This window comes from Geotrypetes seraphini, chromosome 5 (assembly GCF_902459505.1).
Source record: "Geotrypetes seraphini chromosome 5, aGeoSer1.1, whole genome shotgun sequence".
Lineage (NCBI taxonomy): Eukaryota > Metazoa > Chordata > Amphibia > Gymnophiona > Dermophiidae > Geotrypetes > Geotrypetes seraphini.
Genome location: NC_047088.1, coordinates 79,939,888 through 79,964,916, shown reverse-complemented (window position 1 = coordinate 79,964,916; position 25,029 = coordinate 79,939,888). Strand labels below are relative to the sequence as shown.

The window sequence follows — 25,029 nt, the reverse complement described above, 5'->3', positions numbered from 1 at the left end:
TAACAAGGGTTCTAGAACAATATCAAAAAGTAAGGGAGACAAAGGACATCCTTGTCTAACTCCCCTTTGCAAATTAAATTTATCTGATAAATTGTTATTTATATATAATCTTGCACCAGGAGAGCTATACAATGTCTGAATCATTTTAATAAAACCGGGTCCTATTCCAAACCATTCTAGAGATTGATACATAAATTTCCATTCTACTCTATCAAATGCTTTTTCTGCATCCAAAGATAGCATAAAAGTTGGATCATTCATATTTTTTGCTAAATTTAAAGAGTGAAATGCTAATCTGGTGTTATGTGATGAGTGTCTTTTAGCAATAAATCCTGTTTGATGTACATCAATAATGAAAGGAAGAGCTTTTGCCAATCTTATTGCTAGTACTTTAGAAATTAATTTACCATCTACATTTAATAAGGAAATAGGCCTGTAATTTGAAACCAAGGTAGGATCTTTGTTTGGTTTTGGTAAGACAATAATTAATGAATCAGCCATAGTACCTGATATATTTCCATTATTCATTTGATATTGATACAATTTTAATAGATATGGTAAAATAATGTTTTGAAATGATTTATAAAATTCAACCGTATAACCATCACCACCCGGAGCGGATCCAACTCTAAGAGACTTCAATGCTGATTCTATTTCTTTTAAAGATATAGGTTCTTCTAAACTTCTTTTTATATGATCTGGAACATTTGGTCCAATAAATGAATTTAAAAATTTTTGTCCATCTTGTTCTTTATTTTCATAAGATTCAGAAGAATATAAATCTTTATAAAAATCAAGAAATTGTCTTAAAATGTCTTTATTGTTAGTGTGTGTATTACCTTGTATATCTTTAATTGCAATAATCTTGGATTTTCTTTTTTTTTTCTTTAAGGAAATTTGCCAATAATTTTCCAGCTTTATTTGAATTTCCGTAAAATTGAACTTGTCTATTAAATAAATCTTTTCTCACAAATTGAGAAGAAATCTCATTATATTTAACTTTTAATTTTAATAAATCTTGTAATGTTTTATTTTCCCATTTTTCAATTAATTTATTTTCTAATAATTTAATTTGTTTTCCTAATTCAAGAAATTGTTTTTTATGTTGTTTATTAATATATGCTGAGTATGAAATAATATTCCCTCTCATTGTTGCTTTAAAAGCGTCCCATAAAATCTCAGCATTAATATTATCTGAATCATTAATTTGAAAAAATTCTTGTATTTTTAATTTAAATTCTTCGAGAAAATTTGAATCCGCTAAAAAAGTATTATTAAATCTCCAAATTGAATTTAAATGTTCAATATCATAATTTTGAAGATTAATCCACACACCAGCATGATCCGAAATTATAATAGGATCTATAACTGCTTTTATCACACGCTGCGCTAGGTTATTAGAAACAAATATATAATCAATTCGTGAAAAGGATTTGTGGACCTGAGAACAAAAAGAAAATTCCTGATCATTAAAATGAAGAATACGCCATATATCTACTAAATCACAAGATTGAATCAAATTATCTAAGCCTAATGATTTCATAATTCTACTTGGTTTTTTATCCAAAATTGGATCCATTACAGCATTGAAATCTCCTGCTACTATTAAATTAGATGTAGCCAGTGGTAAAAGTAATTGTTGAATTTGTTTGAAAAACTCCATTTGATTCGTATTAGGAGCATATAAATTGAATAAATTCATGGTTGTATTTCCCAGATCCATTTCGACATGCACCCATCTACCTAAGGGGTCATAATTTATTAATTTGAAATTCGCATTGCATTTTTTGTTTATCAGAATAGCCACTCCAGCTTTTTTCTTTAAAGCCGGTGCAAATAAACATTTAAAAATCCAACCCCCAGATAATTTTTTAGATTCAGTTTCAGAAAGATGGGTCTCGTGTATGAAGTAGATATCCGCATTTTGATTTTTAAGGAACGATAATATTTTCTTTTTCTTAATAGGATGATTTAAACCATTGACATTCATAGAATAAATTTTTATATCCATCTTATTTATCATTAAATTTTAACCAATATTCTATGATAATATACATGATTAGATCTCAGCACAATTAATATATATTGATTCCCATTCCCACCCTCTATTTTCCCTCCCGACCCTCCCACTATCAATGTTTGTCCTGGAACACACATTGGTCATGCAAAACCTAAATCCCCTCCCCCAGGCAACTAATCATTCATAAAAATATTCTCTAATTCAATACATTTCATATTTCTTTATCCACCTTATTATTCATTTAAACCTTCATTAAATCCCCTTGTATATTATAGTTCATATCAAATTTAATTTGATAAATCATATTAATCTTTTCAAGTCTTAGATATAAATAATATATTACCCCTTCAATAAATTAAATATATTTCATATATAGTTCTAATTTCATATATTCAAATTAGATATATCTATTCCTATATATATAATATATATAATAATAAATATTTTAGTAAATCATTTTATATATTTGAAAATCATCATTTATAGTATCGTAATATGTATAGATAAATATTTATATCAAAAAGATTTTATAATTAATACCTATGTTATAATAATTTCCCATTCATTTAACCGAATCCAAAAAAATTTTTCCATTAATATTAGCAGAATTAAATATAGATGTAGTAATTCATATAAATTATAATTGGATAAATCATCTTAATATTTTCAAGTCTTAGATAAAAATAATATATTCTCCCTACAATAAATTTAATATATGTAAAATATAATTCTAATTCCATATATCATATTGTAATAATAACATTTTTAAACATCATCATTTATAATAACCTAATATGTATAGGAATTAAATATCTATGTTATAATAATTTCCACACTCATTTAATCAAATCTAAAATAATTTTTTTTTTTTTTTCCCCAATTAATAATAGCAGTATTAAATATATATGCAATAATTCTATAATAGTATTCAATTCAATTATAATGTAAATTTATCATAACATCCAATATATTAATAATAATTGAATCAAAAATTATAAAATATTTTTTTTTTTTTTAAATGGATGGAATAAAATCAAAAATTAATTTAAGTCATAAAATTCAATATATTGTAATAAAATTTTAATCAAAAATTGTCATTCTTATTTTATCTTGCATTTTCTATATCCTTTCTTCAGATGAAACTTCCATTTTATTCTGATTATATGTAGACATTAGTTCCTCTTCTTTTTTCTTTCTTTATTTCCATCTATTTTCATTAGATAAATTTGCTTTATTCTGCTTTATTATGTAGACATTGGTTCTTCTTGTGTCAAAAATTCTTTCAGTTTAGCAGGATCTTGAAAATACATAGATTTATTTCCTGTAGAAATTCTCATTGTAGATGGATAGTAAAGACCATACATGTAGCCCTTTTCTTTTAATTGTTGTCTGAATGTAAGGAATTGTTTCCTTATATTTGCAGTATCTTTAGCAAAGTCAGGAACAAAAATCAGTTTAGATCCTTTATAGTTTAGGTTTTTATTTGCTTTTGCCACTTTTAAGATCTCAAATGCTTGTTGGTATCTTAATACTTTGAAGATCAGAGGTCTAGGAGCTGTCTGGTTTGTTTGTTTTCTTGTGGGGATTCTGTGGGCACGTTCTATCTCCAACGGCCATTTAGAATTCAGCTGCAGCAGTTTAGGCAAAAGATTTTCCAAGAACTGTATAGGGTTTTCTCCTTCAATATTTTCAGCTAAGCCAAGGATTCTAATATTCTTTCTTTTTCCTCGATTCTCCATATCAATTAGTTGATTTTTTAAGGCTGTTACATTTTTCTTTTCCTCTTCACACTTTTGTGTGAAAGTTTCCAACTGACAGATTCTTTCCTCCATCACAGACATTCTTTGTCTGTCAGTTTGGATTTCTTGTTTCAGGTTAATCAACTCTTCCTTCACTTCTGATAATTTGTTGGCATTATCAGTCAGCATTATTTTGATTTTAAATAATTCTGCCATGATGTCAGCTTTTTCATTAATTTCATCTGCTTCCAGCGGGATTGGTACGCTGGACGGCGATACAGGGGTTACCTTTGACCTTTTTGCCGACACTCCCGAAGTACAAGGTTTTTCATTTTTTCCTTGCCTTATCGCTGCCATTTCCGCCGTTGATTTTTATTATTTTTAAGTCGGACAAGTAAATAAATAGTTTTATTTTATTCAGTTGTTGCCTGGGACTCAGGAGCTCTGCGGTTAAGCTGCCATATCGTGCGCGCTCCAAGCCACGCCCTATGTGTGTTATTTTTATTGTAAACTGCCTAGTAGTAAGTGGGTTATACTTTTTAAAAATAAAGAAAGGAAATAAATTTATTGTTGGTGAGTGAGCTCTTTGTACTTTCTAAAAAAAAAAAAACCCCCACAGGTGCGAAACACTGCCGGAACTGGAAGCAGAAAATTAAAAAGATAAATGGCACCATCCTGTTTTAGAGCCATGCTAAAGGTTGATTTTGAGACCTTCACCCTTCTGGGCATGGGCATCGTGCCCAGATCTGATCAACCTAATTGGGCTTGTCCTTGGAGTCTAATTTGTAGCATACACTAGAGCTCTTGGAATCTACTCTGAAGACAAATGGTAGTATTTTCCATTCCTCGAGGGCTGCCAACAGGTTGCCAGTTTTGTAATGTTAAAATTTGCCTGTCCAATTTTTAGAATTTTACAAGGTCAAGCTCCGTCATATTTGAGCCTTATAATTTTTCTAAAACTGCTAGGTTAGGATGTAATAGTGTACATTTTCCAGAACCCAAGGGAGTGAAAAGTAAAAAGATATTAGGTCATAATGCCGTTGTACAGATCCATGGTGAGACCCCATCTGGAATACTGTGTACAATTCTGGAGACCACATTACCAAAAGGATGTGCAGAGAATTGAGTCGGTTCAGCGAATGGCCACCAGGATGGTCTCAGGACTCAAGGATCTCCCATATGAGGAACAGCTGGGTAAGTTGCAGCTTTACTCACTCGAGGAACGCAGAGAAAGGGGAGACATGATCGAGATGTTCAAATATATCACGGAATCTAAAGAAAACCCGAACAATGGGAGCTAATAAGACCAGGAAAAAGCAGATCTCCCAAGCCCCAAAAAGGAAAACTGTGATCAGGGGGAGAGATTGCCCACAGAGACGAATGGAGTAGAAAACTACTTCCTTTAACCACTATTAGAGAGCAACTTGAACTAATAACTCAAACAATTTATAGAGAGCCCTCAGTCACACAGCCAACCTCCGGACTCCGGAGGAAAAGGCTGCCACTGGTTTGCACCTAGAAGGTGTCAACTGTGAAACATCCTAGGGCTCTCTGTGAATTTAAGTGCTAAATAACACAAAAGTGCTGTAAGTGCAAAAAATCAAAAACATACACTGTAAGCAGTCTCTTCACCAACGTTGGTGACTTGCTGACTGCTTACCAGAGAAGCTAAGTACCTTCTTTTGGCTTACAGATTGAATTTGGACACTTGTTCTTTTGCCCCCCTGGTTCAGGGGAAGAGACTGCTTACAGTGTATGTTTTTGATTTTTTGCACTTACAGCACTTTTGTGTTATTTAGCACTTAAATTCACAGAGAGCCCTAGGATGTTTCACAGTTGACACCTTCTAGGTGCAAACCAGTGGCAGCCTTTTCCTCCGGAGTCCGGAGGTTGGCTGTGTGACTGAGGGCTCTCTATAAATTGTTTGAGTTATTAGTTCAAGTTGCTCTCTAATAGTGGTTAAAGGAAGTAGTTTTCTACTCCATTCGTCTCTGTGGGCAATCTCTCCCCTTGATCACAGTTTTCCTTTTTGGGGCTTGGGAGATCTGCTTTTTCCAAATATATCACGGGCCATATCGCGATGGAAGAAGATATCTTCTTTCTTAAAGGACCCACGGCAACAAGAGAGCATTCACTGAAAATCAGGGGTGGGAAATTTCATGGCGACACCAGAAAATATTTCTTCACCGAAAGGGTGGTTGACCACTGGAATAATCTCCTACTACAGGTAATCGAGGCCAACAGCATGCCAGATTTTAAGAAAAGATGGGATTGGCATGTGGGATCTCTTCATGGAGGAAGTTAGGGGGTGGGTCACTAGTGTGGGCAGACTAGATGGGCCATGGCCCTTTTCTGCCGTCATTTTTTATGTTTCTATGTTTCTCATTCCCATTCTGAACTGTATTGTTGTAGGAGAGAACAAATTCAGAACAAAAAAAGGAACAGAACCCCCATGTAAAATCTAACAGCCACAGGTCCTCCAGTGGGGTCCTTTCTAGTCAGCGGTCACCTTTTTAGCAACACAATGCCCGCCTGAGTTCGGGAAAGCGAATCGAGCGGAGGATTGCCCTTTTTATGGTGAAACGGCAGCGGCCCTGAGCTTGGTTTCAGTTGCCGGTGCCCCGCAGTCGGGCGGGGAAGCGGCCGAATAGGCACATGCACAGCTGGTGGGAGGACCGACATCTGCGCGACTGCCCTGGCGTTCTCAGACTCCGGTAATGTTTGTAGTCGTTGGCAGCAGCGGATGTGGTGCCGGTGTCTCCGCATATGCAGCCTTTGCCTTCTCTGCCCTGGCAGCGCGGCCTCAGGCTGGAGATGCTGCAGACAGAGAAAGGAAGAGCAGATACCAATCGGCAGAGGCTCACGGGCGGCGCGTAAGTGCTTGTTTATCGAAGCAACGCTCGGTTTGCGAGTCACAGTTTGCTGGAGTGTTTTGCTCATCTTGCAAAACATTCGCAAACCGAGGTTTGACTGTATATTCAACTAGATGTGTGCAGTTTTTTATTTTATTTTGTAAACCGCATAGAACTTAATGGTATTGCGGTAGAGAAATAAATGTTTATGTTATGCTGTGTTCTCAGATAAAAAAACCCTCAATTAAGCATGCAGTAATATAATGCTGTTTTAGAAGGTGAAATGAGTTTTCTCATTCATCAGGCTGATTTCACTGCCACTTGTGACATTTTTATATATTAATAAAATGTTTTTTATATTTGTAGCTATTTGTTTCTGGTCCCTTTGGTAACCAAGGAGCATGGCATCCTGTGTGACAGCTCAATTTAATGCTCTCTATCTCCAACTGCTAGTACATGGTCGAAACCACAAGTCTCTGGATTTATCTGCTGTAACTAAAGGAAAAAATTTATCAGTTAAGACATAATTTTTCCTTTGTTTTTGTTTACAGGATATTGCTAATAAATAGGCATGCAAATCTCTCTCATGCATATTTATTCCTAAAACCCTGACCCAACAGCAGCCTTTAAGGACTGGGTGTGAAGACACTGGTTGTAGACTACAACTGAGGTTACTCCAGAGCCCAATCTACAACTTGCCCCGGGGACCAGTGAGATCCTGGGGAATAAGAAGTTACTGCACCTGTTGATGAGGGATTCTGCAGCCTGAGCTAACTGCTGCATCTGACTGTTCTCCTCCTCCGTGAGATACTCCATGGACTGCTGGGAGTTCAGCCGGGGTCGTGTTGTGGCCCTGTAATTATCACCTTTCCGCTTGTCCTCCCATGATTTCAGAGTGCTCTCAAATGCCTGTGTAAAGACAATCACATTCTTTACTATCACTAACAAAGGATTTCAAGGGAGGGTGACAGCAGTGGCTCTCGGAGGCAGTCAGGAAGATTACTTTGGTTTGGTTCTTAAGGACCTGTATATTACTGCTTTATTTTAGTTTTGATTGACTGTAACCATGATTGTGCAGAGGTACTTTAAAAATGAAGCCCTATGTTCCTCACCTGAAGAAAAAAAAGCAGAAAACAAGCAAAAAAAAAAGAGTGAAGGGAGACAAAGTAAATTTTGATGAGGATCAAATGGAGAGATATCAGCATGGGAAAAATGTTTTAGAATGCTGATAAAAAGATAGAAAAGAAATAATGCTTTTTTCTTAGAATCCATAGGTAACTGAACATACATTGCTTCGAATGCTTTGAATGAAAGCTCTTTTTTTATTTTCTGTTCTACCTGTGAGGGGGCCACCCTTTCTCTTGGGTTTGGTGTTTTTTTTTTCTCTTCAACTGAACAAGACACAAAGGGCTCCTTTTACGAAGCCGCATTAGCGGTTTAACGCGCGTAATAGCGCGCACTAAACTGCCGGTCGCGCTAGCCGCTACCGCCTCCTCTTGAGCAGGTGGTCGTTTTTCGGCTAGCGCGGGGGATTAGCGCGTGACAAAAAGTCGCGTGCGATAAAGCCGCTAAGGCGACTTCGTAAAAGGAGCCCAAAGTATAAGCTGTTGAACACAAATATAACAATCTCTTGTAGTAAGCACTCACCCCGTGGAATTTTATGATAATGGAATTTACCTAAAGAAGCCTGGATTTGAGACCTAAAGACCCTTATTTTAAAAGCTCTAGTTATGATTTTCGCACATAAATACCAGCATTTTACATGTGGGTGTATCACATATATGTGTAAAAACACAATTTTAGAAAGCCGGTATTTACATATGTACCTCTAAATTTTGTATCTGGTGCCTTAAGTTGTGCGAACAGCTGATCTGCACTAGAGAGTTGCGCGGGGACAGAAATCCCACCCGTCCCCACCCGTCCCCGCCAAAATCCCACCCATCCCCACCCGTCCCCGTGAGGAATCCCTCCGTCCCCACCCGTCCCCGTGAGGAATCCCTCCGTCCCCACCCGTCCCCGCGAGGAATCCCCTCCGTCCCCACCCGTCCCCGCGAGGAATCCCCTCCGTCCCCACCCGTCCCCGCGAGGAATCCCCTCCGTCACCATCCTTCCCTATAAACTTCAGAAATAGTTATTTTATTTAATTATGCTACTGAATTAAAGGCTCTGGTAGAGACCCATTTACAAATAAGCAAAGAGACTATTAATTTGGAAATATTAATTGGGAAGAATACATACTTTGTAAATGGGTTTCTACCAGAACCTCTAATGTAAATATAAAATATAAATACTCAGCTGATGAGAACCCACAAACTGTCAGCTGAGGACTTCCTTTGCAGTTGGCCTGGGGTCCCTTTTGCCAAGCTTGGCAGGCAGCAGTAGCGTCCCTGAGTCACAGATGCTGGCACCTCAGTGGCTCATGGATGCTGCCAGCGACTGCTGCGCTTGGTGGAGGGGAGTTCTGACCATCTCTAGAGGAGGTCCTCTGCTGGCGGTGCTTGGGGATCCCCACCAGTCACAGCAAGGGCCAACAAGTACTTCAACACTGTAGAAATAAAACCAGAAATGCATTTCCTTTTCTTTTGAACACAAAACAAAGATATCTGCCATATACATTTCCCAAGGCAGATGACTCTATGCAATGTCACCTCGGTAACAAAATACAAAAATAGACAAATACACCCCCTCCCTTTTTACTAAACCACAATAGTAGGTTTTAGCACAGGGAGTTACGCTGAATGCCTCGCGCTGCTCTCAATGCTCATAGGCTCCCTGCGCTAAAAAACAATATTGCGGTTTAGTAAAAGGGAGCCATAGTGCAAAATATAGACAGCAGATATAAATTCTCAAAACAGACACATTTTGATCACTAAATTGAAAATAAAATCATTTTTCCTATCTTTGCTGTTTGGTGATTTCATGAGTCTCTGGTTGCACTTTCTTCTTCTGACTGTGCATCCAATCTTTCTTCCTTTCTTTCAGCCTCCTGTATGTTTCCTCTCCTCCAGACCTCATTCTCTCCCCCAACTTTTTCTTTCTGTCTCCCTGTTCCCCCTTCTTTCTGTCTCTCTGTCTGCCCCCTTTCTTTCTTTCTCCGTGCCCTCCCCCAAGCCACTCGGTTTGCTGCCACCGCCATCGGGGAATAGTCCCCAAGCCACCGCTGTCCCAAGCTTTCCCTGCAGAAGCGTCGCGCTGACCAGCATTCCGCTCCCTGACGTCAATTCTGACGTAGGAGAGGAAGTTCCGGGCCAACAAGGCATTTCTCCTCATTCCATCCAGCCTGAGCCCCATCTCTCCTTGATCCAGCATTTCCCTTCTGTGTCTGTCAGAATTACCATTCCACCTATTTTCCAGCATCACCCTTCTTTGTGTCCATCTCACCTATATCCCTATCTCACCACTTTTTCAGAATCTTCATTTGTCTCTGTCCTTGTCTTTACCCCATATTCACCATTTGCCCTTTCAATGTCTTTATCTCCCCCCCCCACACACACTTTTTCAGCATTACTTCTATGTCTCTATTTCACCTCCTCTTCATGTCCCCTCTGTATCTCTATCCTTATTCAGAAGGTCCTGCTTACCCTTTCTCTTCTTTGTGTCACTATCTCCATTTTCAGCTTTCCCCCCTTTTCCTTTGTTACTGCACCCTGTAGCCAGAATCTTTCCACCCTCTCTCCACTCCGGCCCAGCCCAGTATGAAATATTTCCTTTTGTTTCTCTCCCCTCTCTCTTCTCCTCCCTCACCCACGAGTCCTGCATCTGGCCCTCTCCCTTCTACCTGCACCTGGCAACACCCCCCTGCTCCGCGGCTCTCTTAAGCAACTCGTCAGCAGCGGTGATCAAGACAAGCTGCCGACATCGAGGCCTTCCCTCTACGAGTCCCACCTTTGTGGAAAAAGGAAGTTGAAACAAGCGGGACTCGCAGAGGGTAGGCCCCGACGCCAGAAGCTTGTGTCGATCGTTGCTGCTGAGTTGCCGAAGAGAGCCGCAGGTAGAAGGGAGAGGGAGATAGGAAGGCTGTAGAAGCTCCGGAGCATGACACCGAACCCGGCCAGGATGATTTCTTTTTCAGGCTGCTGCTGCCGCTGCCATCCCCCACCCGAAATGACAAAAAACAGCCTAATGCCCGCGTCGGGAAATAGCCATGCTGAGCAGTGAGCTCAGCACGTACACAGATGAAAGCCTTGCTTGCTGATTGGTCCGGCGGCACGGTGGGGCGGGGCCGCCGGACCAATCAGCAAGCAAGGCTTTCATCTGTGTACGTGCTGAGCTCACTGCTCAACATGGCTATTTCCCGACGCGACGCCAGACTTGTAAGCTGCATGCTTGCATCGCCAGAATTTAGGTAGGTTGTTTTCATCCCCGTGGGAGTCCCGTGGGCAAGGGGGCGTCCAAGTGGGAGTCCCGTGGGTCAGGGGGGCATCCCCGTGGGAGTCCCGTGGGCCAGGGGGCGTCCCCGTGGGAGTCCCGTGGGCCAGGGGGGGAACCCGCGGGATCCCCGCGGGACCCGCGGGATCCCCGCGATCCCCGTTCCCGTGCAGACCTCTAATCTGCACACACAACTTAATAGTTTAACAAGCCTAATCAGGACTCATAACTGCCAAATACCACCTAATTGACACTAATTGACATTAATTAGAAGTTACGTGCACAACTTGGCAGGTGCAAGTGGAACGAGCCACTTTCAGTGTGTGAATCAGAAAAGAGGGCATGTCCAGGGCAGTGTTCCCGCTAAGCTGCGTTGGCCTGCGCTCGCGCACAAAATATTACATCGCAGCGCAAAGTTTCTCTTCACAGCGCACACACGCGTCGGTAAGGTAAGGGGACGCATTGGGGGGATTGCACTTCCCCACAATTGCCATGCTTCGGTTCCTCTTCTTCCTTCCTTCCTCCCCCCCCCCCCCCCCGCGGGACCCTGCGGCACCATCAACTCTTACTCCCTCTAATGTCGGCCCTGCAGCTCCAGACTTCCTCGCACCTTCTCCCCTCCCCCTTTGGATCGCTATTATTTTAAATGTTATAGCCGCGGAGCTGTATCCATCAGTGGAGATGTCTAACCTCGGCCTGCCCCGGAACTCTTACTGCAGCAGCCGCCCGTCTAGGCAGGAACAGGAAGTCACTGTTGCAGTAAGAGTTCCGGGGCAGGCCGAGGTTAGACATCTCCACTGATGGATACAGCTCCGCGGCTATAACATTTAAAATAATAGCGATCCAAAGGGGGAGGGGCGAAGGTGCGAGGAAGTCTGGAGCTGCAGGGCCGACATTAGAGGGAGTAAGAGTTGATGGTGCCGCAGGGTCCCGCGGGGGGGGGGGGGGGAGGAAGGAAGGAAGAAGAGGAACCGAAGCATGGCAATTGTGGGGAAGTGCAGAGCTGCAGGGAAGAGTGTTGCGGTACCCAGCTGGAGGGAGAAGGAAGATGAGGGAGGGAATTAAAGGAGATGCCAGGGCTTGGAGCGTAGGAGGAAGGTATGCCAGTCTAAGGGAAAAGGAAGGGGGAGATGTGAGAGCATGGAGGGGGAGCGAAAGATGGAAGAAAAGGAAAGGAGAGAGATGCCAGAGAATCAGGGAAGGGGAGATACCAGACTATGAGGAGAGGTGTGGGAGAGGGAAGGCGAGGAGAGAGATGCCAGACCAATGGGGTGAAAGGAGAGATGGAAGGGGGAGGCATACAGTTTCTGGAAGGGGCATAGAAGGAGAGAAGATGCCATATAGGGGAAGAGAGACGGCAGACAGTGGATGGAAGGAAGAGAGTTACAAGAAGATGAGGAAAGGAGAAACCACAGAAGACAAAGGTAGAAAAAAATTTCTATTTATTTATTGCTTTAGGAGACATGTGTCACTGTTTCTGTGAAGCATTGTATGCAGAGTCCAGCTTCTTGCTGGTTCAATTTAACCTTTGTCTATGTATTTTTATTTTATCCCCCCTTTTACAAAACTGTGAAGCGTTTTTAGCACCAGCCTTGGTGGTAGCAGCTCTGATGCTCAGAATTTTATGAGCATCAGAGCTGTTACCTCCGTAGCTAAAATCCACACTACAGTTTTGTAAAAGAGGGAGGGGTTAGTTTGTGATTACATATTCCTTACTAGGCGAAGGTGTTTTCTGTGTTCTGTGTGTTCGAAAGACATGGTTTTCTGTTAGGATTGACGGTGTAGGATTGATCTGTGCTGGTCTGGCTTGTTTAGTTTTACAATGGGTGTATTGATGTACTGCTCACTGCAATATGTAAGATGCTGCCTTTTCCTAGGTACTCATGTGTGACGTGTGGTTTGTTACTAAAAATCATGTTTGTCTTACAGATGGGGGGGGGGGTGCCAAAAAATGATGGGCCCCGGATGTTACATATGCTAGGTACGCCACTGTATGTAAAGATACCAGAAAGCTGGCGTAGCAAAAACTTCTAAGTTTTGAGTATTTAACCCTCCCACAATCTCACGGGCACTCGTTTCAAGTTTATTGAGATTTTGATTTAAACGCAATATCAAATATTTTCAATGCGTATAACAAAAATAAATTTGGGGAAATAAATAAAACCATTTGAACCAGTGTTCCCGCTAAGCTGCGCTGGCGTGCGCTGGCGCACAAAATATTACATCGCAGCGCACACGTTTCTCGTCACAGCGCACGATCGGAAGAGGCGTACGGCAGATGGCAGGGCGGCGAGAGGAGAATCGGGCGAGTTGGCTCATAACTTGCTGGCGCCCGATATTTTTGGCTCACGGTGAAAAAAGTTTGCTCACAACACCCGCCCGCTTAGAGGGAACACTGGTCCAGGGGCGAAGCATGGGCAGATTGCGGATTTTCCTAAAATTTATGTGCACTGCTATAGAATACGCCTGATCTGCGCACAACTTAGATACGGGTATTTAGGCCTGGTTTTCCACGGCCTAAATGGGTGCACCTAAAAGTTATGACACACACGTTAGTGTTTGTAAAACAGATGCTCCTACTTAACATGCAGCCAAATACAGGTACATTCCTATATGTATTTTAGAACAGGCTCCACATCTACAGATCCTTTCTAAATCACTACCAGAACCCTTATATATCCCAACCTGGATGTATCCATTCCTGTTTCTATATTCTATAATTTCTTATGTCTGCTAGCAGGGTTTGGTTCCTCATCAGTAGACACCACAGCCAAAGCCACAAAGTTTCTTCTACCACAGGGGGGGCTTAAATCCTATTGGCACATTTGGTATTATGAGACTTCTCTTCTTGTCTGCTGAGGAGGCTGAATTTCTCATGGCATCAACTTCTTCAGATTTCTCCTCTTCTGGTGGTGGGACTCTACTATCTAGTCCACAATCCTTCTCCTCTGTTGTTATGCATAGGTTTGTTTACAGATGTACAAACATATAGATGGATCCTCTGTTGACATTTCACCAGCTTAAGATCCTCAGACACTATCATCCTGAGGTCCTTCTTGTGGTGTATGCACATAAGCCTTTCATCTCCTATCACATACAGTTCCTGTAGATTTCTGAACCTCAAATGCATCACTCTACATTTCTTGTTCTGCCCTCACATTCTTCAGAGCAGATTGCTTAAGATATGTAAACCGTGTGCACTGTTGTGGGCTCAGTAAGCTGAAGCCCCCCTTTTCCTGATTCTTCTTGTGTGTGTGTAGAAAAGAAGACTCTATTGTTAGCTAGCACTTGGCTTAGAAAGCATTGTTGTCCCATCAGGTTTACACCTTTGTATCTGCTAGTCTACTAACAGCTTAGCTGAATAATTTTGAGTACAGTATTACCCAGTACAGAGTCTATGCTAAAACATTCCCAGCTTGCCCTGATCAGAGGAAGTGCTGGTTGAAGTGTGGATTCTGTGAGAGAGGAAATCCTTAAGATCACCTGAACTGTAAGTTTGTTTATTTCTTTGTTTTAAGTTTAATTAAAAAAAAAAAAAAGCTTGTTTAAGGAATCAGAGTCCAGCCTGGTAATACATGTTACAGGTTCAATGAATTTATCTGTTTGAGATCCCTTAGGACAGAGGTGTCCAAAGTCCCTCCTCGAGGGCCGAATCCAGTCGGGTTTTTGGGATTTCCCCAATGAATATGCACTGATAGCAGTACATGCACATAGATCTCATGCATATTCATTGGGGGAAATCCCGAAAACCCGACTGGATTCGGCCCTCGAGGAGGGACTTTGGACACCCCTGCCTTAGGATAAGCCTCAGCTCATTTCTTCACTTTATATGTTAACTTCCATGCATTATCCCAAGCTTCTAAGTTTTTGATAGATCATTTCTCATGCATTCCGCTACCTCTGAGGTATCTACTCTGTTGCCAGTCTTCATATAATCCCCCCCAAAATGCACACTTTTTCTTCTAACTAGGGGTCTAGCTGTGGGGAACCTCAGGGGCCTGGGCCCTCCTCTTTGGGCTCATGCCCCCTCCACAACTGCTACACTAGATGCCTGTCTGACAGGGATGCTCAAGCCTTGCCAGCCAAAGAGATTTGCCACCCAAACAAAAGCCATACTGGGTCAGACTGATGGTCCATCTAGCCTAGTATCCTGTTTTCAACAGTGTCCAATCCAGGTCACTAGTACTTGGCAGAAACCCAAATAGTAGTAATGTTCCATGCTACCAATTCCAGGGCAATCAGTAGCTTCTCCCATGTCTGTCTCTATAGCAGACTATGACTTTTTCTCCAGGAACTTGTGCAAACCTTTTCTAAACCCAGAACCGCTAACTGTTGCTACAACATTCTCTGGCAACAAGTTCCAGTCTAAGTCCTCACCTGTGCTACCTGAGCAGCAGTAGATCGGCAGGGTGCTCCAGCCACCAATGCTGGCACTTCTGTACATTCTGAGTTTATGTAGTTGAGGCAGTATAATCAAGGGCTTAAGCGCAAATCTCTTTGACTGCTGGGGCTTGATCATCTCCACCAGCAAAGGTATGATTTGGCAGGGGTGGGGGGAGAGGTGAGAACTACTACTATTAATTATTTCTAGAGTGCTACCAGACATATGCAGTGCTGTATAGAGTCACAAATGAGACAGTCCCTGCTCGAAAGAGTTTACAATCTAAACAAACAGGATGCCAGGATGGGTGCTTCCCCCTAGTCCCCTGGGCTCCCCCCACTAAAACTGAGTTGTGCCTATGCCCCTGCTTCTAATACTTTGCCAATATCACTCACAAAGATATTGAACAGAATGTGCAGCTGCTTTGCAGTCTGCCAGTAGCAGCTCAAACCCACTAGCTGAGAATAAGAAGAGCAACAACCAAGCAGTGCTGTGCTGTTTGCTGGTGCTGACCCAATCCCCACGGGCAGAAAAGGACTCTATTGTCTGCTTGTGGGATCCCAACACCTCTTGTTGGGAAAAGGAAGAGGAGATAAAATGAAAGGGGGAGGTAGTGGAGAGATTGGGGAGGGAAGAGAGGAGAAGGAGAAAAGTTTCAAGTTTCAAGTTTATTAAGTGTTTGATTAATCAAATATCTAAGCGATGAACAAATCATTCAATTTACAGATAATACAGGGGTTATAAAAGACAGATGGACACTGAACAAAACATATTAAATTAACAACTAACAGAATAAACAGAAAAGGAAAACAAAGGGAAAGGCAGGGTAATGAAATACAATAATAACGATAGAAAGAAGGACGATTATGGTAAAAAAACAATAGGAGGGAAATAAAAGAAGTAGCCTTATGAAAATAAGCAAAAATAGGCTGGGACTCCTAAATATCATAAGCGTCTTTGAAAAGAAAGCTCTTAAGTTTACTTTTAAATTTATCTAAGTTCTTTTCTTCTCTGAGATAAATAGGGAGGGAGTTCCAAGTTTGAGGAGCTGTAACAAAGAAGATAAAGTGCCGCCGTGTATTAATAACTTTAAGTGAGGGTGTAACTAATAGATGTTGATCAATAGATCTCAGTGATCTGATTGGGGTATAAGGGATCAATAACTTGTAGATGAAAGCTGGGGTTTTATATAACAGGGATTTGAAAGTAAGTAGATTTAGTTTATCTTGAATTCGATGCGCTACTGGACGCCAGTGTGCTTTCTTAAGTGTAGGGAGAGAGAAATACAGGGGAGTAAGAAGAGAGAGTCATAGGGAGTGGAATTTAACACAGAGGAGAGATATTGCAAGTCAAGATGCAAGCTAGCCTAAGTGTGCGCACCTAAAGCAGATGCCTTTAGATTATGTATACAAAATTACCCTCACAGAACCCCCAATACTGTGTCTATCACAGTCAAGCCTGTATGGCCTTGAGAAAGAGAATTTGAAAGAATCTGAACAATAGCCAATACCACTTTAATTGTTTACGAAACACAAAATACAAGCTAGTTAGATCATAGTTATTATCCAAGCAAGCTCCTGCTGCACTATGTAATAGCAGGGGGGTGACCTCTTTATCTCATCAACATCTTTATCTCTTCAGCAGTGCATTCCGGTGCATGCTAGATAAATGGAACCAATGAACATTCAACTCACCCTGTCTCTTGTCAGCATCTGGGCCCGGTTCTTGTGTTGGATTTTGATGATTCCTGGTGGCTGTATCCAGGCTTCTCCATCCACTTGTACTGGAACACCCTCATCTCCTAGGATAGTGATCTTAACCATTCGGCACTGCCAGGAAAAGAAAAGGGAACGTGTGAAAATCACAGAGGCATACCTGGCATGAGAGGGATTACTGCCCAGCATTTATTCTGATTCTGAAGATGTCCGGTGCTTGATCTACGGCTGCACTGCCATTCAATGTAGGCTAACCAGTGACCTATTTGTGGTCCTTTTTAGGTCCTTTCAGGTTAGATTTATTATCCTGTGTTTACAGCAGCAGAGGTATAGCCACAAGTGGGGCTGGATCATTCACTTTCGGCTCAAGCCCACCCAGCAGCTGTGCACTATTGTTACAGCTGACAGGACTGCAACACTTCAGTAGCTGAAGACATCAGGAAAACACAGCAGTCACTGGTAGTATTCTGAGCTGTCAACACCAGCATCCTGCATACGCTTGGAGACTGAATGCTGGTGCTGATTGCTACAGTTTTCTGAATGGGGTTATAGTAGGTTGCAAATGTCTTCATCTGGTAGGGCAAGGAGTGGCCTAGTAATACAACTGCACCATTAGGTTGTAGGATCAATCCCAGTGCTGCTCCTTGCGACCCTGGGCAAGTCACTTCATTCTCCCTTGCCCCAGGTACAAAATAAGTACCTAAACATATGTAAACCACTTTGAATGTGTAACCACAAAAAGGCAGTATATAAGTCCCATCCCCTTTCCTTTAGAGATCCTTGATAATCAGAACTCAAACAACCAGAAAATAAAAAATCAAAATCAAAGAAATACTGTAATACTTTAAATAAAAATGAAAATAAAATCAATTTCTGATGAGAATTTAAGTGTAAACTTGGCACGCTTTGCCTACCACACGTTCGATAATTTGTCTGGAACAGTTTATAATATGATATAGTATGGGGTATAGTATTAGTTAGGCCTATTTGTAATAGTAATGCTCAAGCAACCAGAAAGCACAGTGTTGTCCGGGGACAGCAGGCAGATATTCTCACATGTGGTTGATGTCATCCATGGAGCCCGGTACAGACATTGTTAAAAGTTAACTATTACTTTAAATTTTAAGAAACTTTGTAACTGCCTGCATCACGCATGCATGGGTGCCTTCCCGCCCGATATAGGCTCACGGTTCCTCAGTTCCATAAGCAAGCTAAGAAGCCAACCAGGGGAGGTGGGAGGGATGTGAAAATATCTGCCTGCTGCCCTGGATAACATCTGTTAGGGTAACTGACTGTGCGTTATTCTAGGATAAGCAGGCAGCATATTCTCACATGTGGGACTCCTTAGCTGAACATAATGGGATGGAAGGAGTGTAAGCCATTAAGAAGAAAATAAATTCTCTAATACTGCTTGGCCAAAACTACCATTTTGTTTAGAGGTGTAGCGATTTAAGATTGGGATGTAAAAGAAACCCTTAACTCTGAGTGAGCAGAAATGGAAAGATTTGCAAAGGAACAGGATCCCTGGAACTCAGCTGAAGTAGACGGGAATACCAAGGTTGTCTGGGCCACCGAGGAGCTATCAGGATCTTGGTGGCTGTCTCTCATTTGAGTTTGACTAACGTCTTGAGAATAAGAGGAATTAGTGGAAATGCGTAGAGGAACATGTTTGTCTAATCCAGAAGAAAAGCATCTGCTTCCAGACAGTGAGAATACTGCCTGGAATAGTATTGAGGCAATTTGTGATTGTGGGGAAAGGAAACATATCTATCTGATGAGTCCCCCATAGTAAGAAAATGTTGTGTAATACTTTGGAGTTGAGGGACCATTCAGGCAGTCAAAGAAATCTGCTGAGTTTGGCTGTTAGAGTGTTCTGTGACCCTCGCACATATATTGCCTTGAGAAATATGTTTTGAGAAATCGCCCAGCTCCAAATGTACTCGGCTTCTTGACAGAGGATGGTGAGAGCCGGTTCATCTCTGTTTGTTAATGTAATACCTCGCTACTTAATTGTCTGTGCAAACTAGGAGGACTTGATTGGAAAGACTACTCTGAAAGGTTCTTAGAGCATTTTGAACAGCTCTCAGCTCTAATAGGTTGATGTGTAATGTTTTCTCTTGAGCAGACCAGCAACCTTGTGTGCAAAGACCATCCAGGTGGGCTCCTCAAGCATAGATGAAAGCGTCTGTGGTGAGCACTTTCTGATGTGGAGGGATGTGAAATAGTAGACCCCTGGAAAGATTGGTCAGATCCATCTATCACTGAAGCGATTGATAAAGCGCTAAGGTGATTGTAATCCTTTGAGAGAAAGGATCAAGAACCTGAGACTATTAAGATTCTAGGGTCCACTGAGCTGTTCTGAGATGGAGCCTTGCAAAGGGTATAATGTGGACTGTGGATGCCATGTGTTCCAAAAGCAGCTTCATCTGTCTGGCTGAAATGGTTTGTAGAAGAGAAGCTTACTTGCAAAGCTAAAGCAAAGTGTCCTGTTTTTGTCAAGGTAGAAAATCCCATAGTTGAACAGTGTTGAGAAGGGCTTCTATGAATTGCAGTTTTTGAGATGGTTGAAGTTGAGATTTTGGAAAGTTGACTTCGAACCCTAGTTGTTGAAGAAATGTTATTGTCAACTGTGTTGTGGAAAGCACATCTTGAGATGAGGCAGCTTTTATTAGCCAATCGTCTAGATATGGAAATTCTTGAAACCCGTGACTATGCAGGGTTGCTGCCATGACCACTAGGTACTTGGTGAATACTCTTGGGGAAGAAGCCAGGCCAAATGGCAGAACTTTGTACTAGAAGTGTTGGTGAACTACACAAAAGTGCAGAAACTTCCTGTGAGCAAGGTGTATGAAGATATGTGTGTAGTCCTCTTTGAGGTCTAGAGAACATAGCCATTCATTTCGTTCTAGGAAAGGGTATAGAGTCCCCAAAGATAACATGCAAAATTTTTCTTTGACTAGATATTTGTTTAAGTCTCAGAGATCGAGAATTGGTTGAAGACCTCCTGACTTCTGTGAAATTAGAAAATACCTGGAGTAGAACCCCTGATTTTTCTTCTTTGAACTACTTCTATGGCATTTAGCTGAAGCAAAGCTTTGATTTCCTGAAAAAGAAAGGATGTCTGTTGTGATGTGAAAGAGGACTCTCTTGGAGGGTGATTTGCAGGTATTGTTATGAAATGGAAGTAACCCTCCGTGATGACCTTGAGGACCCAAGAGTCCATGGTGATGGGAGGCCAACATCGATGATATAATTGTAGTCAACCTCTGATAGGTTGGGGAAGAGGTTGAGAGGGGGATATGGTGCTCATGTTCTCTAGAAACATGTCTAAAAGACTGAGCTGGCTTTTGAGGAGCTGAAGTCTGGGTTTCTTGAGGTCACTGCTGCTTTTGTCTCTTCTGTGGTGGTGGTTTGGAAGAAGAGGATGTTGCAGGGTATTGTCTCTTATAAGAATAAGAAGCTGATTTTGGAGCAGACTTATATTGTTGACTCTTTGATCTATTCAAAGAGTTCCAATTTTGTTCATGTTGAATCAACTGTTGAGTAGCAGCCTCTATTCTATCACCAAATAGTTCTTCCCCCAGAGCATGGAATGTTGGCTAAATGGTCATGAAGATTAATATCCATGTCAGAGACTCGAAGCCAAGCAAGACACATCATAGCAACAGACATGGCCGATGCTCTGGATGATATTTCAAAAGCACTGAATGCCATCTGTGCCATATATTTCTTGATTTGTAGAAGACTGTGTGTGGTCTGCTGAAAATCCTCAAGATGTTATGGAGGAATATACTGCTCGAAGTCAGTCATCTTCTTTACAAGATGTTTAAAATAAAATGACATGTAGAAGTTGTAAATAAGCACTCTATTAGCCAACATAGAATTTTGGTAGAGACGGCGACTAAATTTATCCATAGTATGACTCTCACATCCCGGTGGTGCAGAAGCGTAAGACATGGTACTGGAGGATTTTTTAAGAGTTGACTCCACAAGCAACGATTAGTGTTATAGTTGCAGTTTGTCAAACCCTGGGCAAGAAATTAGAGTGAATCAATTTTTCTTAGGGCTGCAGTAGCAGAAAGAGGAGTCTCCCAGTTTCGAAAGAGGGCCTCCTTAAGAAGATTATGCAGAGGTAACTTGAGAAGTTCTTTAGGAGGTTTGTCATAATCTAAGGCATCAAGGAGCTCTGCCCTGGGCTCAGTGTTAGCCTCTAATTTGACAGGGAGGGCCTTGCCCAACTGTCTAATGTATTTAGTAAATGAAAGTCCTTCAGGAGGAGATCTTCTTCTTGGAGGAGGAGATGAATCTGAAGGCATGCCATATGACTCAGGAGCAGATAAAGTGGGCTCACACTCAAGAGATCAGAATCAACTGCAGGAACTCCAGGTGATTCTTTGTAAAAAGAAGAATGTATAGGAGAATGATGAGACGATGCTCCTCGATGTCTTCGGTACTCATCCGATTAAAATGATGAAGAGGAGCGACGGGAAGTTCTCTTATCCCTTGAAACAAGGGATTGATGTGATGTAGAACAATGGTGCCTTGATGCAGAGTGTCAAGTTGATGAAGAGCGTTGAAGAAGGACATCGATGCTTTGATGAAGAGTGACAGTGTTTTGATGGGGAGCGTTGCTGTGATGTTGAAGATTGATGCCTCAATGGAGAGCATCGTTGTCTACTGGCAGATCAATGAGAGTTAGACCGACGCCTCAATGGAGATCTGGAATTGGTACCCCATGGCCTTGAGGTGTTATGCTTAGGCTGGGCTGGTACCGAGGGAGTCGATGTTAGCACCGGTGTCGCATGTAACTTAAACATGTCACCGATCTCCTTCTTGAAAAACTCATTGAGTTGCTCTTTGAAGAGCTGAACTGGCACCCTTGGCTCAACAGCCAGTACCATCAGTGTGGCAGGGTGTCGAGGGGGTGGGTGACCTTGAGGAGGATGCATGCCCTGAAGGAGACACAACTTGCAGAGATGGAAAGTGATGGTGTTGTCTTTTAGCCTGCATTGAGGGCTGCCCAAGTCAGGTCCTCGAGATCTACTGGCAGGCTAGGTTTTCAGGCTATCCACAATGAATATGCATGAGAGAGATTTGCCTGCACTGCCTTCTTGGTATGCAAATCTCTCTCATGCATATTCATTGTGGATATCCTGAAAACCTGGCCTGCCAGTAGATCTCGAGGATCGGACTTGGGCAGCCCTGCTATAGTCCATGAAGAACTAGCATCCCCTGCAAGCGTGTGTCCATCTCCCTTCCAGCTTGGCTGCTCCTTATCTTCAGCACCAGCTGCACTTGTTTGCCGAGACAGCACACAGTGGTTCTTGCATGCTGCACATGGCTGACCCGGAACCAGAATCACTTGCAGGAGACACTGATCCGGCTTCGGCAGAGGCTGAACGGCCCTGATCAAGTAAGGGAGAGAAGCTGGACGGCCCTGAACAAGTAAGGGAGAAAAGAGGGGGGGAGGAGAGGAGCTCGTTGGGACATAGGAGGGGAGTGAATTTGAGACAAAGGGTGGAAGGTAGGGAGGGGGGCACAGAAGGAAGGGAGGACTGTTGGGGATGAGTGTGTAAGTGAGAGGAAAAGATGGTACACATGGGGAAAGGAAGAAAGAGGAAAATAGTTGGGCATAAAGAGAGAGAGAGGAGTGAGGAAGAGATACATGGGGAAGAGAAGGATGAGAGGGAGAAATGTTGGATATGGTGGTGGAGAGGGAACAGAGGGACAGATTGAAGGGGATGCAAGGGGGAGAAATGTTGGACATAGTGATGGAGGGAGAGGTGTGGCGTTGTAATGGAGAGGGGTGATAGAAGGAGAAATGTTGGGCAATAGTGAAAAATGCTGCACATGATCCAGGGGATGAGAGAAGGAAAAATGTTGGATATGGCAGTAGAGGGAGTGGGAGAGATGCACCATGGATCTCTCTCTCTCTCTTTCCCCTCTCCCTGTACATGGAATGGAGACAGGGATTGAGTTCACGGGGACAGGACGGGGACCGAGCTGCGGGGATGGGGCAGAGACGGGTTTTTTAAATTTTAGTCTTAGTAATTTGCCGGTCCACAAAATAATTATTTTATTTCTGCTGGTCCATAGGTGTAAAAAGGTTGAAGAACACTGTTCTACATGATTTGGTTACTAACTCTCCTAAAAAAAGCCTTCTGGGAATTGATGTCCTGCTTAACAAAATTACTGAGTGTGAAGAAGAAATAAATAAAAGGGGGTGACATGACTTTTAGTTAAGATTAGAAGTTTTGATGGAAGATCCACAAGTGAGCAGCATGTGTGGGACTCTTAATTTGTTCTTCTTGTACAGAACCTTCTGCACACCCTACAGGACATCCCATGCTAACTGACCCAGCCACTGGAGGAAACTTTGGGCCAGTCTTGGTATTCCAACATGCCTTTTATTTTTTTTTTTACAGGTATTCTTTTTCTATTTGCAACAAATATTACAGGTACCAACATGTTTGGAGGTGAGGAATGGGGATTCTACCAAAAACAATATGGCAGGCTCTATGTCTCCCTCCAGGAACTTGGTCACTTAGTAGTTCTGCAAACCCAAAACAGGATTTTTTTTTCACAGATCCCTAGGCATTAGAAAAAATACAAATCATTAGTGTTTATTACTAACATTAATTTTCAAAATGCGAACGAAGTGTTCAAGTTTTCCTTTCAATACATTTAACTGTGCCTCCATGGTAGTACAGAAAGCAGCCCCTGGCTACTACACGGCAAAACAAGCACTCCATGCCACAGCACTACCTGCTCTTCTTACCTGGGCAATGCGATGGTGCTGCAGGTTGATTACTCGGGACACCGCCATCTGAATACTGCCAAACACGGCCACCACCTCCAGCTTCTTGTCATCAAAGGATGGTGCTCCAAAGTTCTGCAAAGGACAGGGATGGTGTCAAATATGGGAGGGATATGAGGAAGCATCTTCTCATTATCTGATATTTATCTTCTTGGTGAGATCTTGATTTCCTATAAGCTCTCTCATTGTCTCTCACTGTCTCTCATCCAAAAGTTCTTTGACTTCCAATATATGATGAGCTAACATTGAAAGTTTTGGCTCCTTTGCAGTGGCATAATGAGGGTAGTTTGCACCTGGGGTAGAGGCACATGGTATCGCTGCACTATACACCCCCCCTGCACTCCCCCCTTGGCATTGCCACACTGTGCGCCTTCCCTCCCCTGAGGCACTCTTCCCCAAATCCGTCCCCCCATACTTCTTCAAATCTTCACTGGCTATGAACAGCATCTCTTATCTACTGTTCGTGCCAGCCTCATCCTTCCTTCTGACATCACTTCCTGGTCTCTGTGAACAGGAAGTGACATCAGAGAGAGGAATGAGGTCGCTGTGAGCAGCCGGTAAGAAATGCTGCTCATGGCTAGCAAAAATTTGAAGAAGTATAGGGAGAGGGAGGGAACAAGGGATGGAGGGAAGAGAAAAGAAACCAGTGCCCCGGCCAAGGCGGTGCCTGGGTAGTTTGCCTCCCCCACCTTACTATACCAGTATTCCTTGAAGTACAGACTGAACCAATCCTAGTTTTGTATCTAGAAACTTATGGTTTTTATATAAGAAGAGCGAGTTCAGAGATGTAATGGGATGTACCATATCCGCTTGTGATGACATGGAGTCTTCTCATGTTCTTTGACCAAGTCTCTTTCTTGTTAGCACACTGGAATTTTAGGGATTTGATCTCAAAAGTATTCATTAGGCAATTATATAAGTGGGCACCTCTGTTTAGGTGTCTCAATGCCACACAGTGAGAGCCTATTTTACAATGGCATCTGGGCACCCATATTCACTTATAGAGCACTATTATAACCTGGTATCTGCACATCTAACATTTGTGTGTCTGTATGTACACTAGCCATAGACCTGGTTTAGGAGTGTCTGAGGTAATCAATGGTCTCTATTTTGAAGCTAGTATGATCCAGTTTGGAT

General features: G+C 42.2%; 1 protein-coding gene across 2 annotated transcripts in view; it reads right to left on the bottom strand.

The window, feature by feature from the left end:
* Positions 1 to 25,029, bottom strand: part of DGKK (diacylglycerol kinase kappa) — a 420,961-nt gene that overhangs the window by 31,109 nt on the left and 364,823 nt on the right. For both annotated transcript variants that reach the window (XM_033946472.1, XM_033946473.1), the window contains 3 exons: positions 23,854 to 23,967; positions 17,055 to 17,189; positions 7,354 to 7,520 (listed from right to left, as the gene is read on the bottom strand). In XM_033946472.1, the coding sequence (XP_033802363.1) occupies positions 7,354 to 7,520; positions 17,055 to 17,189; positions 23,854 to 23,967 (416 nt within the window). The remainder of the gene's footprint in view (positions 1 to 7,353; positions 7,521 to 17,054; positions 17,190 to 23,853; positions 23,968 to 25,029) is intronic.